A 12,946-nucleotide genomic window follows, 5' to 3' on the forward strand; every position below is an offset into this window, starting at 1 on the left:
GTCCCAGCTTTTGGAGTATACCCTCAGAAAAACTCTAAGTCTGACAGAACCTGAGATATCTGGTTGGGAAAACAATCAACAGGCTTAACAGGCTTGGCTGGGGACCACTGCTTTGAAGTCAGATATCTCCGGTTCCCCAGGGCCGATTTTCAAAAATCTGGTACCCCTGGAAAGAGGGGACCCTCAGCAATCAGTCTAGGACCCTTTTACTCCTGGGGCCCTTGGGCAAGAGCCCATTGAGCCCATACGAAAAGACGGCCCTGGGTATGACATGTAAGATGCAGTGTAGCAGGAAGGGAGAGGACAGGACCTCTGTTTCCAGAGTGCGCCGAGATTCTAGAGTGCAAAGTGTGTTCCCTATATTGCTACTTACCTGTGCGCAATAGCGCCATACTGTACCTCCAGGAGCGCATCTACGCCCATTGTTACCCCACAGGGGACAGACTGCAAGCCATTCCTGACAGCGGGTGCACGGAGCGATGCTTTTACAATGGAATTTCAATTTTTCCGGGGCTGTCTGCAGCCCGTGATTGGCTGCGCGGTGCTGTGAATGTCATGCAAATGTAGCCACGCCAGCAGGCAGTCTGCAGATCAGTGGGGACTCGTGCTTTGGAGGGGAGGGATGCAGGCTGTGTGTGCAAACTGGAAGCAAAGGCACCCCCAATAAAAAATAATAACAATAAGCACCCCCCTTCCCTCCTGCCCCCACACCTTCTTCTCACTGCATTTCCATCATCCTCATCCTCTCCTCTCCCTTCCTATGTATTCAGGATGAGCAGCAAAGAAGAGGCCACTAAGTGCGCCCCAGCCACACTCTCCAGCTTCACCATACAGTCCATCCTGCACGGCACCACATCCAACCGGGGGCGAGCAAGTGCCAAGCCTTATGCCAGGGCATCCCTGACATGCAGCGAGCCAAGCCCCAGCGCCTCCTCCGACGAGGAAGAGCAGGAGGAGGGATGGAGGGATCACCGCTGTTTCTGCTCCAAATCAGGCAGCAAGGAGCCGAGGGACCAAACCCCCCACACCTACAGCCCCCACACCTGTCTCAGTGAGTATGTGCTCTTCACCAAGTATTTGGGAATATGTGGGTTGGGGGGGTCTGCTCTCCACTTGTGATGACCCTGCAGCTGCAGGCAGAGCCAGGTGGTAGGACTTACCCTCCTGGTATGTGCGGGTGTGTGTTAGGCGGCTTGCTTTGGGATTTTAGTGCTGTGTACTGTACAGTTTTATATTTGGCAGTAAAAGGATCAGATGAAAATGTCAGCAGCCCTAGGAGCGGTGATGGAGGCGCAGGGGGACTGGGGACCTGGGATCTGGATGGTTCATCTTTAGGCTGACAGCGCTTCCTCCACTAAATAATTTACAATACATGATAATATTCTCAGTTCACTGCTCCCATTTATCTCCCGAGCAGACAAGCACCTGTCCGGGTCTCGTTTATGGAAAGCATCAAACGGTTTAAGTAAATAGTGTGCGTAAATTCCATTCCAGCCAGCTCATTGTATTTATATACAGCAAATGGAGATTATGGTTAAGATAACAGCAATGTCTATCTATCTATCTATCTATCTATTGATCTATCTATCTATCTATCTATCTATCTATTGATCTATCTATCTATCTATCGATCTATCTATCTATCTATCCGTCATCTATCTATCTATCTATCTATCTATCTATCTATCTATCTATCTATCTATTGATCTATCTATCTATCCGTCATCTATCTATCTATCTATCTATCTATTGATCTCTCTCTCTCTCTATCTACCTATCTATCATCTATTGATCTATCTATCTATCTATCTATCTATCTATCTATCTATCTATCTATCTATCTATCTATCTATCTATCTATCTATCCTCTCATCGTTGCATTTCTAGGCACAAGTTTAATTGTATTTAATAAGACAAAACTCATCTCCGATTTTATTACAAGGGCTATAAAATAATTGCAGGGAGATTAATTGATCTGGAGAGTGAACTATTACGGAATCTCTTTCTGGGCAAGTAACAGCGAAAGTGAATTATTTGCCTTTCAAAGTTTTGCCAGTGCAGAAGATTCCAAATAATGAATTGAATGTTACTGGACATTTATTTCTGCGATTGCATTAAATAAATAAATTTAAAAAAAAAGTGGAGAAATTACCAATTTCATGCGGTGACTTCAGGTGAAATGAAACATAAAATAATTGCAATTAAAATTAACCCGACTTGTTTGAATAATTCCACTTATTAGTCGCATTAATTAGTTCCTGTAACTGGAAGGTTAACGCTTTACGCGCCAGATGCCCCCATAACGCGCGACAGGCACTTGCGGAGAGCAAATTGGGGAACAATGTGCGCGTTGACTGACGGACATGCTTTGGTGACAGTGCAGTGACTTGGTTATCTCTTTGCAGACAATGCACAAGGACCACACAGTACAGAGAGGACCCAGCTGCCCTCTCCGTCTCAGCAGGACTATACCGGGGAGAAGGAGAGACATTTAACCCCCAGCACTCCCTTTCCAGGAGACAGGCAGAGAGATCCTGCGGACAGGCAGAGAGATCTTGGGGACAGGCAGAGCAGTGCCAAGAAGAAGACCCGGACAGTGTTCTCCAGGAGCCAGGTCTACCAGCTGGAGTCCACCTTTGACATGAAGAGGTATCTCAGCAGCTCGGAAAGGGCTTGCCTGGCCTCCAGCCTGCAGCTGACAGAGACCCAGGTCAAGACCTGGTTCCAGAACCGAAGGAACAAATGGAAAAGGCAGCTCTCCGCTGAGCTGGAGGCTGCCAACATGGCACATGCCTCAGCGCAGACTCTGGTGGGGATGCCGCTGGTATTCAGAGACAATTCACTTCTGAGGGTGCCAGTGCCCAGGTCAATCGCCTTCCCAGCCCCCCTGTACTATCCAGGCAGCAACATGTCCCTACCTCTGTATAACCTATACAACAAGCTGGAGTACTGACTGTGCCCCCCTCCCACCTCCCCCGCTGCCAGCCCCAGCAGCTAGGGTGCTCAGACCACAAAGGAAAATACACCATGTGTATGTGTCTACCATTATTTGCAGCACCATGTTGTATGTATTTATTTAGACAGGTATTTGACTATATATATATATATATATATATATATATATATATATATATATACACATATATATATAAAGCAAGGCCCCCTTCCTTATTCCACGTGTCTCTTAAAGTGTTCTGGAGAGCTGCTCGTACAAGAAAACACAGGTTATTATTAACCCTTGCCCTGCCGGGGGGTGCCCAGCCTTGCCCGTGTTCCTGGTGTAGGCGAACAAAAGTGTTTATGTAAATAATATTTTTTAAAAATAAATAATAACTTTTATCCCCGTTGGTACTATGGGTTTCTTGACGGCTAATCGCATGTAGAAATGAGTGGATGAGGATGCTGAGTGGAGTTACTAATCCGATTTCACGTACACTAATGTGGATTATGTGAATATTGTCCCTTTAATCACAGTAATAATAGTAAATCGCAGCCGGTACGATAAGAATGTGTCATTAGCACAACGAAAATGTTTCTAGACGGTGATTTGCTAATCCGATACCCAAGCTATATTTACCAAAGAAACGTGTATTATCAGCAGTAAAATAAATGTATAATCGTCTAACTACTGAGATTGGAGAAGCATCGACCATTGGGAAGAAATATATCAAGTTCAATTATTATGATTAATTGCCTCAAATATATCATATGCAGGCATAATTTCTAAACTCGAACACATCTATGCAGTATTTATTTATTCATTTATATTTATATTGGTATAGTACTGAATGCAAACATTGCTACAAATTAAAGTTACAAAAATATACATAAAGGCACCGTCATTTTAAGCAGCAACAACAAAAAATACATCGTGTAGCAATGTAATAGTTAAAACACATCGATAATTATCGAAAATTATTTATTCATGCTATTTCTTCAAAACATTTTACATCCTAATTCTAATCTTTGTGATTAATATTTAAAATAGGAATAACCAAAATACGATGCACTTTTAAAAACGTTTCTGGTAAATGCTATCTGAGGATTTTCTTTTGTTCCAATTCCTTTTTATAATGATGCTGATATTTTAAACTATCGAATCTCTAGAATACTTAACAAACCCCACTTACGCACGAGCTAATTAAATTGCCGATCGCACCCAGCCACCTGTTTTATTTAAGGCATCAGCATTAGTGGGTACGATAACCGGAGACAAGCAATGACCCAGAGAGGCTGACAATTAAACGTGTCACTCTCTCCCCTCCCAAATCATCATTGTCAGGGTAATCAGCTCTGCCTGTAATGAAGCGATTTGCATGTTGACTTTCCGCAGGAACCAAACTGTGCGATAAATTGTGCGCAGGGCGCTGGGTTTTGTCACAATGTGACATGCGACATTACAGGTGGCAACATGCTAAAAATAAAAAAATTATAATCAAACAACTAATGTATAAATATAATGTATGAATATAATATAAAGCAGAAATGCAAAACAAAACAAATAAAAAAATACAACATTATCCTGCATCCATAACACAAATGAAACAACATAAATATGCACACAAAATAAACCTATATATAAACATACATACAAAGATATTTTTCCCCATCACACATTTTGGTGCTTTGGAAAGTTGAAAATTAATTAATCAACATGGGGGGGGGGAGGGGGGTGTTCAATGGCAATTATATTGTGGTTTATAGTTAATCTTTATACAACAGAACAGAAATACGTTTATGGTGGATAACCGTATTTCTTGGAAGGTGTTTAAATAAGACTTTCTGCAATTCACTGTTGAGTATACTTATACATATCGTTGAGAGAAAAATGTATAACATATTTACTGCCAGCTAGCATTTTTACTGACATATTATTACCCTATGTTAAAATATGTTTCAAAGCAAAACATTTACAAAATGTTAATTTAGGATTGAAAAATTGGAGATATACTGTACAGCCCCTTACACACTCACATTTTTGAGTGCATTAATACAATTTGAGGTAGGGTCTGTTCTATTACTGACTGTTATTTACTGGCAGATCAAATTATGCTCTAATTTTAAACTGATATCACTAAATTTACTGAGAGTTGGCAACCCAGCTGCAAACCCACCCAATTATTTAAAAAAAATGCTGTCACAGAAATAGAATAGTACTGAGTTATCAAAACAACTAATATCACTAAATTTACTGAGAGTTGGCAACCCAGCTGCAAACCCATCCAATTATAAAAAAAATGGTGTCACAGAAATAGAATAGAAAAGTACTGAGTTATCAAAACAACTGATATCACTAAATTTACTTAGAGTTGGCAACCCAGCTGCAAACACACCCAATTATAAAAATTGCTGTCACAGAAATAGAACAGTACTGAGTTATCAAATTACTCTAAAAAAAAAAAAAAGTAAAGACCAGGTAATTAACTGCTTAACAATTCAAATCTCAGTCTTTGTTAACTTAAATCAATAATCATATGTCACATATCTTTAAATCAAATTAATTTAGTGTACCTTATCAATGTGTTCTAAATAGGTTTTGAAATGGTCTTTAATAGAGATAAAATGTATTTAAATTTGTAGTTTCTACATTATTCTAATAAGTGATCAGGTGGGGAATTCTGCAGAGGCATCAGGTGTAAAAACAAAACCTGTAATATAAAATACCTTTTTTTCAAATACTATTACAATAACATATACCATACAAAAGATGATATACTATGAATTTCACTAATTATTGAAAACTGTTATTTATTTATGTATTTATTTATTTATTGCTCTATTTGAATAAACTTTGCAATATTTACAAGAAGGAGTTTTCTGTCCAGTATAAAGGATTCCAGGTTTGGGCACCTGCATTAAGTAACATTACTGAGAGAAGACCTGTTCCTCATTTGACTTAGTATTTGATGACAAGTACTTGGTCTCTCAATAATAGGTTTATGCAATTTGTTGTTTTTACACTGATTGCACACTGATCAGCTATGCTGAGACTTATAGTTCCACAATCACCCAAAAGCCATGGATTGCTTAAAACTGATCTAATGTTTTGTAAAATGTAGAATCTGTATACAGGACTAATTATGATGAACATGTTCTACAGGGTTACACTGGACAGAACAACCATGTACTGTAGGAATTTCACATATGAAGTTATAGCTCATTGCCTATCAATTGATATACTGGTTATTACCAAAGGCAAGACTTTTGCAATCACTTAAAAAACATACATGACAGATAAAGCATACACACATGAAAACTAAAAGCACCAGATCATCTGTAATAATGCTTTGTTTCTGGAATCAGGAAGACCTGCAAGGCAGACCTACCACTATGAGATTAAAGGTGTTTTACAGGTAAATGGGAAACTATCCTTATCATATGTCATCAAGAATTAATGACATTGTCACTTACAGTATTTAGTGTTTTATTTGATAGTGTCTTTGTTGGGAGTCACTCCTTAATTCCAGTAACAGAGGAGGGGAGGGGAGAGATTGAGCTGGAGTTATAGCAGTATAAAACAAAGATGGATGCTTCAACTATACATTTGAAGAGAGAAATGAAAGCAAAATTACATGAATTTATTTACTGCTTTGTTACATTTTTTACAAACATACAATTTTTTAAGCATTGCTAATTAACTAAATTGGTTTATTATGGAGATGGTAGGTACGCTTCAAGGACTCAGCCCCTCATCATGTGTGTGACTAAGCTGGCTGCATGTGAATATGCCAAAAAGTCTGGGGCCATCAGCAAGGGCGTGACAAATAAAGTTGCATGTATTCAATTAGATAGATCTACTGTTGCATCCGAAGCCTGATATGGTCAGGAGTAATTTTATATATATATATATATATATATATATATAATATTGCAAAGGTGCGGCACTCATGCTAGTCTCCTAAAGAAATGGACTACTGTCCTCAACTCTTCTTCAGAAGAGTTGAGGACAGTAGTCCATTTCTTTATGAGACTAGCATGAGTGCCTCACCTTTGCAATATTATGGAATCCACACTGTGATGGCACCAGCGACAGGCATCTGAAAAGGCTTACAGGGAGTGCCGGACCGCAGCATCCATATATATATATATATATATATATATATATATTGAGTATCCCTTATCCAAAATTCAAAATCCCACATTTTTGGGTCCCCTACTGAGATAATGACATAAATATTATATATATTATATATATTATTTATAAATATATATATTTAAAGATTATATATAATACATATGTCATTATCTCAGTGGTGCACCAAAAATGTGGGATTTTGAATTCTGGATAAGGGATACTCAACCTGTATATATACTTATTATATATATCCAAGTCCAAACCCGGCACTCCACAGGAGCAGCTGTACCCCAAATATTAAAACTTGTTTGGGTACCCTCCTGGGTATAGATGCCACATACATCCAGAAAAAACAAGGCGGCACTCCAAGACTAGATAACGGTGAAACCACTTTTCGTGAACACACATCAATGTTTTCGGGGAATGTATCCTGATGATGGGGATACGTTCCCCGAAACGTTGATGTGTGTTCACTAAAAGTGGCTTCACTGTTATCTAGTCTTGGAGTGCCGCCTCATTTTTTCTGGATATCTATATATATCTATATATATATCTATATATCTATATATATATATATATATATATATATATATATATAGTTTGGTTATGGTTTACATAATCTAGTTAGGTATTAGGAGCAAACACAGGTCCACAATGCTGGAGTTAAATGTATGTTATTTAACAAATCAACAAACAAGAGTGAAAACAGAGCAGTATGCTTCATATATATGGTATGGTCTATATTGAACTAAATTGGCAAACATCTTACTCTTACAGAAGCCATCTTATTCATAATTAGGTATAGCATCAATAGAGAACTAATACATTCAGACAACAGTGACACTAACTTTAGCATTTATAGAAAGTGTACTTGCAGATTACTGTCTCCATCCTCTTGTTATATACATTTGTCTAACTCCCCCTCATTAATGAAAGTGGGCCTGGATCGCTACTGTGAGAAATAACAGTCATCTCTGAGTAGAAAGGCGCAGCCCTGACAGGAGGAAAAAACGTCCCATCCAAAATTGCGCATGCATCGCAGATCGCTATCCATACGCAATTCCCGGAACATCAAAGATATACGTGATACTGCCGTATATGTCCAGTGGTACTGCTGTATAAATCCAGTGGTATTGCCGTATATATATATATATATATATATATATATATATACCCATAACAACTATGCTTAGTCATAGTCATATCGCTATCCATACGCAATTCCCGACACATCAAAGAAACTTTGCCGTCTGAGCAAATGTGAGTAGGTCTGAGGCTGCCACTAATCTGTGACTGAGACGAGCTGGAAGTGGTCTGCGCTGACATCAGAGACCCTCCATAAAAACGCCTGGGCACGCCTGTGTTTTTTCTGACACACCCAGAAAACGGCAGGTTTCCGCCCAGAAACGCCGGCTTCCTGACAGTCAAACAGCGGCTACATTACGATTACAATCTGTACGCATCTATAGATTGTAAGCTTGCGAGCAGGGCCTTCCTACCTCTATGTCTGTATGTTTTTACCCAGTTTTGTTCTATTACTGTTGTACTAATTGTAAAGCGCAACGGAATATGCTGCGCTATATAAGAAACTGTTAATAAATAAATAATAAATAAAAAATTTCTGTCGCTATTACACGTCACGAATGGCAATGCAAACACTATGCTTGCGCACCCGTACCATAATCGCTCAATTTGCAATTTCTCTGAATGGCGATTCATGCTCAATTAGGCCCAGTGCCTGATGTGGGGAACATGGTGTAGCGCACTAGAGACATATGAGAGCAGAAATAGCTCCGGACTTCACTACCTGAGCCCGTCCCCGAGTCCGGCTAGGGTTTTCCCGCCTTACTTGGAAACCAGAGCGAAGCAAAACATCATCATCCCGCTGTCGGATTCTCGCTGGGTTTGGAGTCCATATAAGGAGCCGCGCGTCGCCGCCATTTTCACTCCGGCATTGGAGAGTGTAGCGAGAGGACGTGTCTCCGTCCTCAGTGTCCTGCATCTGTACAGTGGTAGTGTCTTGTGCTGCATCAGTCCAGTCACAGTGGTGGTGTCCTCTGCAGCCATATGTCCAGTGTAGTTGTATAAGTCCAGTCCAGTGGTGCTGTGTTGTGCTGCATCAGTCCAGTGGTGGTGTCTTGTGCTGCATCAGTCCAGTCACAGTGGTGGTGTCCTCTGCTGCCATATGTCCAGTGCTGCTGTATAAGTCCATTCCAGTGGTGCTGTATTGTGCTGCATCAGTTCAGTGGTGGTGTATTGTGCTGCATCAGTCCAGTCACAGTGGTGGTGTCCTCTGCTGCCATATGTACAGTGCTGCTGTATAAGACCAGTCCAGTGGTGTGTTGTGCTGCATCAGTTCAGTGGTGGTGTATTGTGCTGCATCAGAACAGTCACAGTGGTGGTGTCCTCTGCTGCCATATGTCCAGTGCTGCTGTATAAATCCAGTCAATTGCACTGGTGCTGTGTTGTCCTGCATCAGTACACTGGAAGTTTCTTGTGCTGCATCTGTCCAGTCACAGTGGTGGTGTCCTCTGCTGCCATATGTCCAGTGCTGCTGTATAAGTCAAAGTCCATTACAGCATTGCAGTGGTGCTGTGTTGTCCTGCATCAGTCCAGTGGTGGTGTCCCTGTGCTCCTGTATATATCCAGTGGTACTGCCGTATATGTCCAGTGATACTGTCGTATATGTCCAGTGATACTGCCATATATGTCCAGCGGTACTGCCATATAATTCCAGTGATACTGCCGCATATGTCCAGTGGTACTGCCATAAAAATCCTTCTGGTACTGGCGTATAAATCCAGTCCAGTGATACTGCTGTATATGTCCAGTGGTACTGCCGTATAAATCCAGTGATAATGCCATATATGTCCAGTGCTATTGCCGTATAAATCCAGTGGTACTGGCGTATAAATCCAGTCCAGTGATACTGCCGTATATGTCCAGTGATACTACCGTATATGTCCAGTGATACTGCCGTATATGTCCAGCGGTACTGACGTATAAATCCAGTGTTACTGCCATATTATTCCAGTGATACTGCTGTATATGTCCAGTGGTACTGCCATATAAATCCAGTCCAGTGATACTGCCTTATAATTCCAGTGGTACTGCCGTATAAATCCAGTGATACTGCCGTATATGTCCAGTGGTAGTGTCATATAATTCCAGTGATACTGCTGTATAATTCCAGTGATACTGCCGTATATGTCCAGTAGTACTGCCGTATAAATCCAGTGGTACTGGCGTATAAATCCAGTCTAGTGATACTGCCATATAAATCCAGTCCAGTGGTACTGCCGTATAATTTCACTGATACTGTCGTATAATTCCAGTAGTACTGGCATATAAATCCAGTGATAATGCTTTATATTTCCAGTGGTACTGGCGTATAACCCCAGTGGTACTGGCGTATAAATCCAGTGGTACTGCCGTATAATTCCAGTGATACTGCCATATAATTGCAGTGGTACTGGCGTAAAAGTCCAGTGATACTGTCATATAAATCCAGTCCAGTGGTGCTGCCGTATAAGCCCAGTGGTACTGCCGTATAAATCCAGTGGTACTGTTGTATAATTTCAGTGTTACTGTCATATAAATCCAGTGGTACTGGCGTATAAATCCAGTCCAGTGATACTGCCATATAAATCCAGTCCAGTGGTACTGCCGTATAAATTAACTGATACTGCCGTATAATTCCTGTGGTATTGGCATATAAATCCAGTGATACTGATGTATAATTCCAGTGGTACTGGCGTATAACTCCAGTGGTACAGGCGTATAAATCCAGTGGTACTGCCGTATAAATCCAGTGATAATGCCATATATGTCCAGTGCTATTGCCGTATAAATCCAGTGGTACTGGCGTATAAATCCAGTCCAGTGATACTGCCGTATATGTCCAGTGATACTACCGTATATGTCCAGTGATACTGCCGTATATGTCCAGCGGTACTGACGTATAAATCCAGTGTTACTGCCATATTATTCCAGTGATACTGCTGTATATGTCCAGTGGTACTGCCATATAAATCCAGTCCAGTGATACTGCCTTATAATTCCAGTGGTACTGCCGTATAAATCCAGTGATACTGCCGTATATGTCCAGTGGTAGTGTCATATAATTCCAGTGATACTGCTGTATAATTCCAGTGATACTGCCGTATATGTCCAGTAGTACTGCCGTATAAATCCAGTGGTACTGGCGTATAAATCCAGTCTAGTGATACTGCCATATAAATCCAGTCCAGTGGTACTGCCGTATAATTTCACTGATACTGTCGTATAATTCCAGTAGTACTGGCATATAAATCCAGTGATAATGCTTTATATTTCCAGTGGTACTGGCGTATAACCCCAGTGGTACTGGCGTATAAATCCAGTGGTACTGCCGTATAATTCCAGTGATACTGCCATATAATTGCAGTGGTACTGGCGTAAAAGTCCAGTGATACTGTCATATAAATCCAGTCCAGTGGTGCTGCCGTATAAGCCCAGTGGTACTGCCGTATAAATCCAGTGGTACTGTTGTATAATTTCAGTGTTACTGTCATATAAATCCAGTGGTACTGGCGTATAAATCCAGTCCAGTGATACTGCCATATAAATCCAGTCCAGTGGTACTGCCGTATAAATTAACTGATACTGCCGTATAATTCCTGTGGTATTGGCATATAAATCCAGTGATACTGATGTATAATTCCAGTGGTACTGGCGTATAACTCCAGTGGTACAGGCGTATAAATCCAGTGGTACTGCCGTATAATTCCAGTGATACTGCCATATAATTGCAGTGGTACTGGCATAAAAGTCCAGTGATACTGTCGTATAAATCCAGTCCAGTTGTACTGCCGTATAAGTCCAGTGGTACTGCCGTATAAGTCCAGTGGTACTGTTGTATAATTTCAGTGATACTGACGTATATGTCCAGTGGTACTGCCATATAATTCCAGTGATACTGCCATATATGTCCAGTGGTACTGCCATATAATTCCAGTGATACTGCCGTATATGTCCAGTAGTACTGGCATATAAATCTAGTCCAGTGATACTGCTGCATATGTCCAGTGGTACTGCCGTATAAATCCAGTGATACTGCCGTATATGTCCAGTGGTACTGGCGTATAAATCCAATGGTACTGCCGTATAAATCCAGTCCAGTGATACTGCCGTATAAATCCAGTCCAGTGGTACTGCCGTATAAGTCCAGTGGTACTGCAGTATAATTTCAGTAATGCTGCCATATAATTCCAGTGGTACTGGCGTATAAATCCAGTGATATTGCCATATAATTCCAGTGGTACTGGCGTATAAGTCCAGTGGTACTGCCGTATAAGTCCAGAGGTACTGCTGTATAATTCCAGTGATACTGCCGTATAATTGCAGTGGTACTGGTGTAAAAGTCTAGTGATACTGTCATATAAATCCAGTCCAGTGGTACTGCCGTATAAGCCCAGTGGTACTGCCGTATAAATCCAGTGGTACTGCCGTATAATTCCAGTGATACTGCCGTATATGTCCAGTGGTACTGCCATATAATTCCAGTGATACTGCCGTATATGTCCAGTAGTACTGGCATATAAATCCAGTCCAGTGATACTGCTGCATATGTCCAGTGGTACTGCCATATAAATCCAGTGATACTGCCGTATATGTCCAGTGGTACTGGCGTATAAATCCAATGGTACTGCCGTATAAATCCAGTCCAGTGATACTGCCGTATAAATCCAGTCCAGTGGTACTGCCGTATAAGTCCAGTGGTACTGCAGTATAATTTCAGTAATGCTGCCATATAATTCCAGTGGTACTGGCGTATAAATCCAGTGATACTGCCATATAATTCCAGTGGTACTGGCGTATAAGTCCAGTGGT

General features: G+C 40.9%; 1 protein-coding gene across 1 annotated transcript; it reads left to right on the plus strand.

The window, feature by feature from the left end:
- The first annotated feature begins 641 nt into the window (after positions 1 to 641).
- Positions 642 to 3,649, plus strand: HMX2 (H6 family homeobox 2). Its single transcript, XM_063963758.1, has 2 exons — positions 642 to 1,051; positions 2,406 to 3,649. The coding sequence occupies exons 1-2, from the start codon at positions 772 to 774 to the stop codon at positions 2,951 to 2,953; spliced, it is 828 nt and encodes a 275-aa protein (XP_063819828.1). The 5' UTR covers positions 642 to 771; the 3' UTR covers positions 2,954 to 3,649.
- Positions 3,650 to 12,946: the final 9,297 nt, after the last annotated feature.

Source organism: Pseudophryne corroboree, chromosome 3 (genome assembly GCF_028390025.1).
Source record: "Pseudophryne corroboree isolate aPseCor3 chromosome 3, aPseCor3.hap2, whole genome shotgun sequence".
Classification (NCBI taxonomy): domain Eukaryota; kingdom Metazoa; phylum Chordata; class Amphibia; order Anura; family Myobatrachidae; genus Pseudophryne; species Pseudophryne corroboree.

Bases quoted from the DNA above. Each gene is read 5' to 3' on its own strand.
- HMX2 (XM_063963758.1), top strand. From the start codon at position 772: ATGAGCAGCAAAGAAGAGGCCACTAAGTGCGCCCCAGCCACACTCTCC. The intron at 1,052-2,405 runs GTGAGTATGTGC...ATCTCTTTGCAG, and splicing joins CAGCCCCCACACCTGTCTCA to ACAATGCACAAGGACCACAC.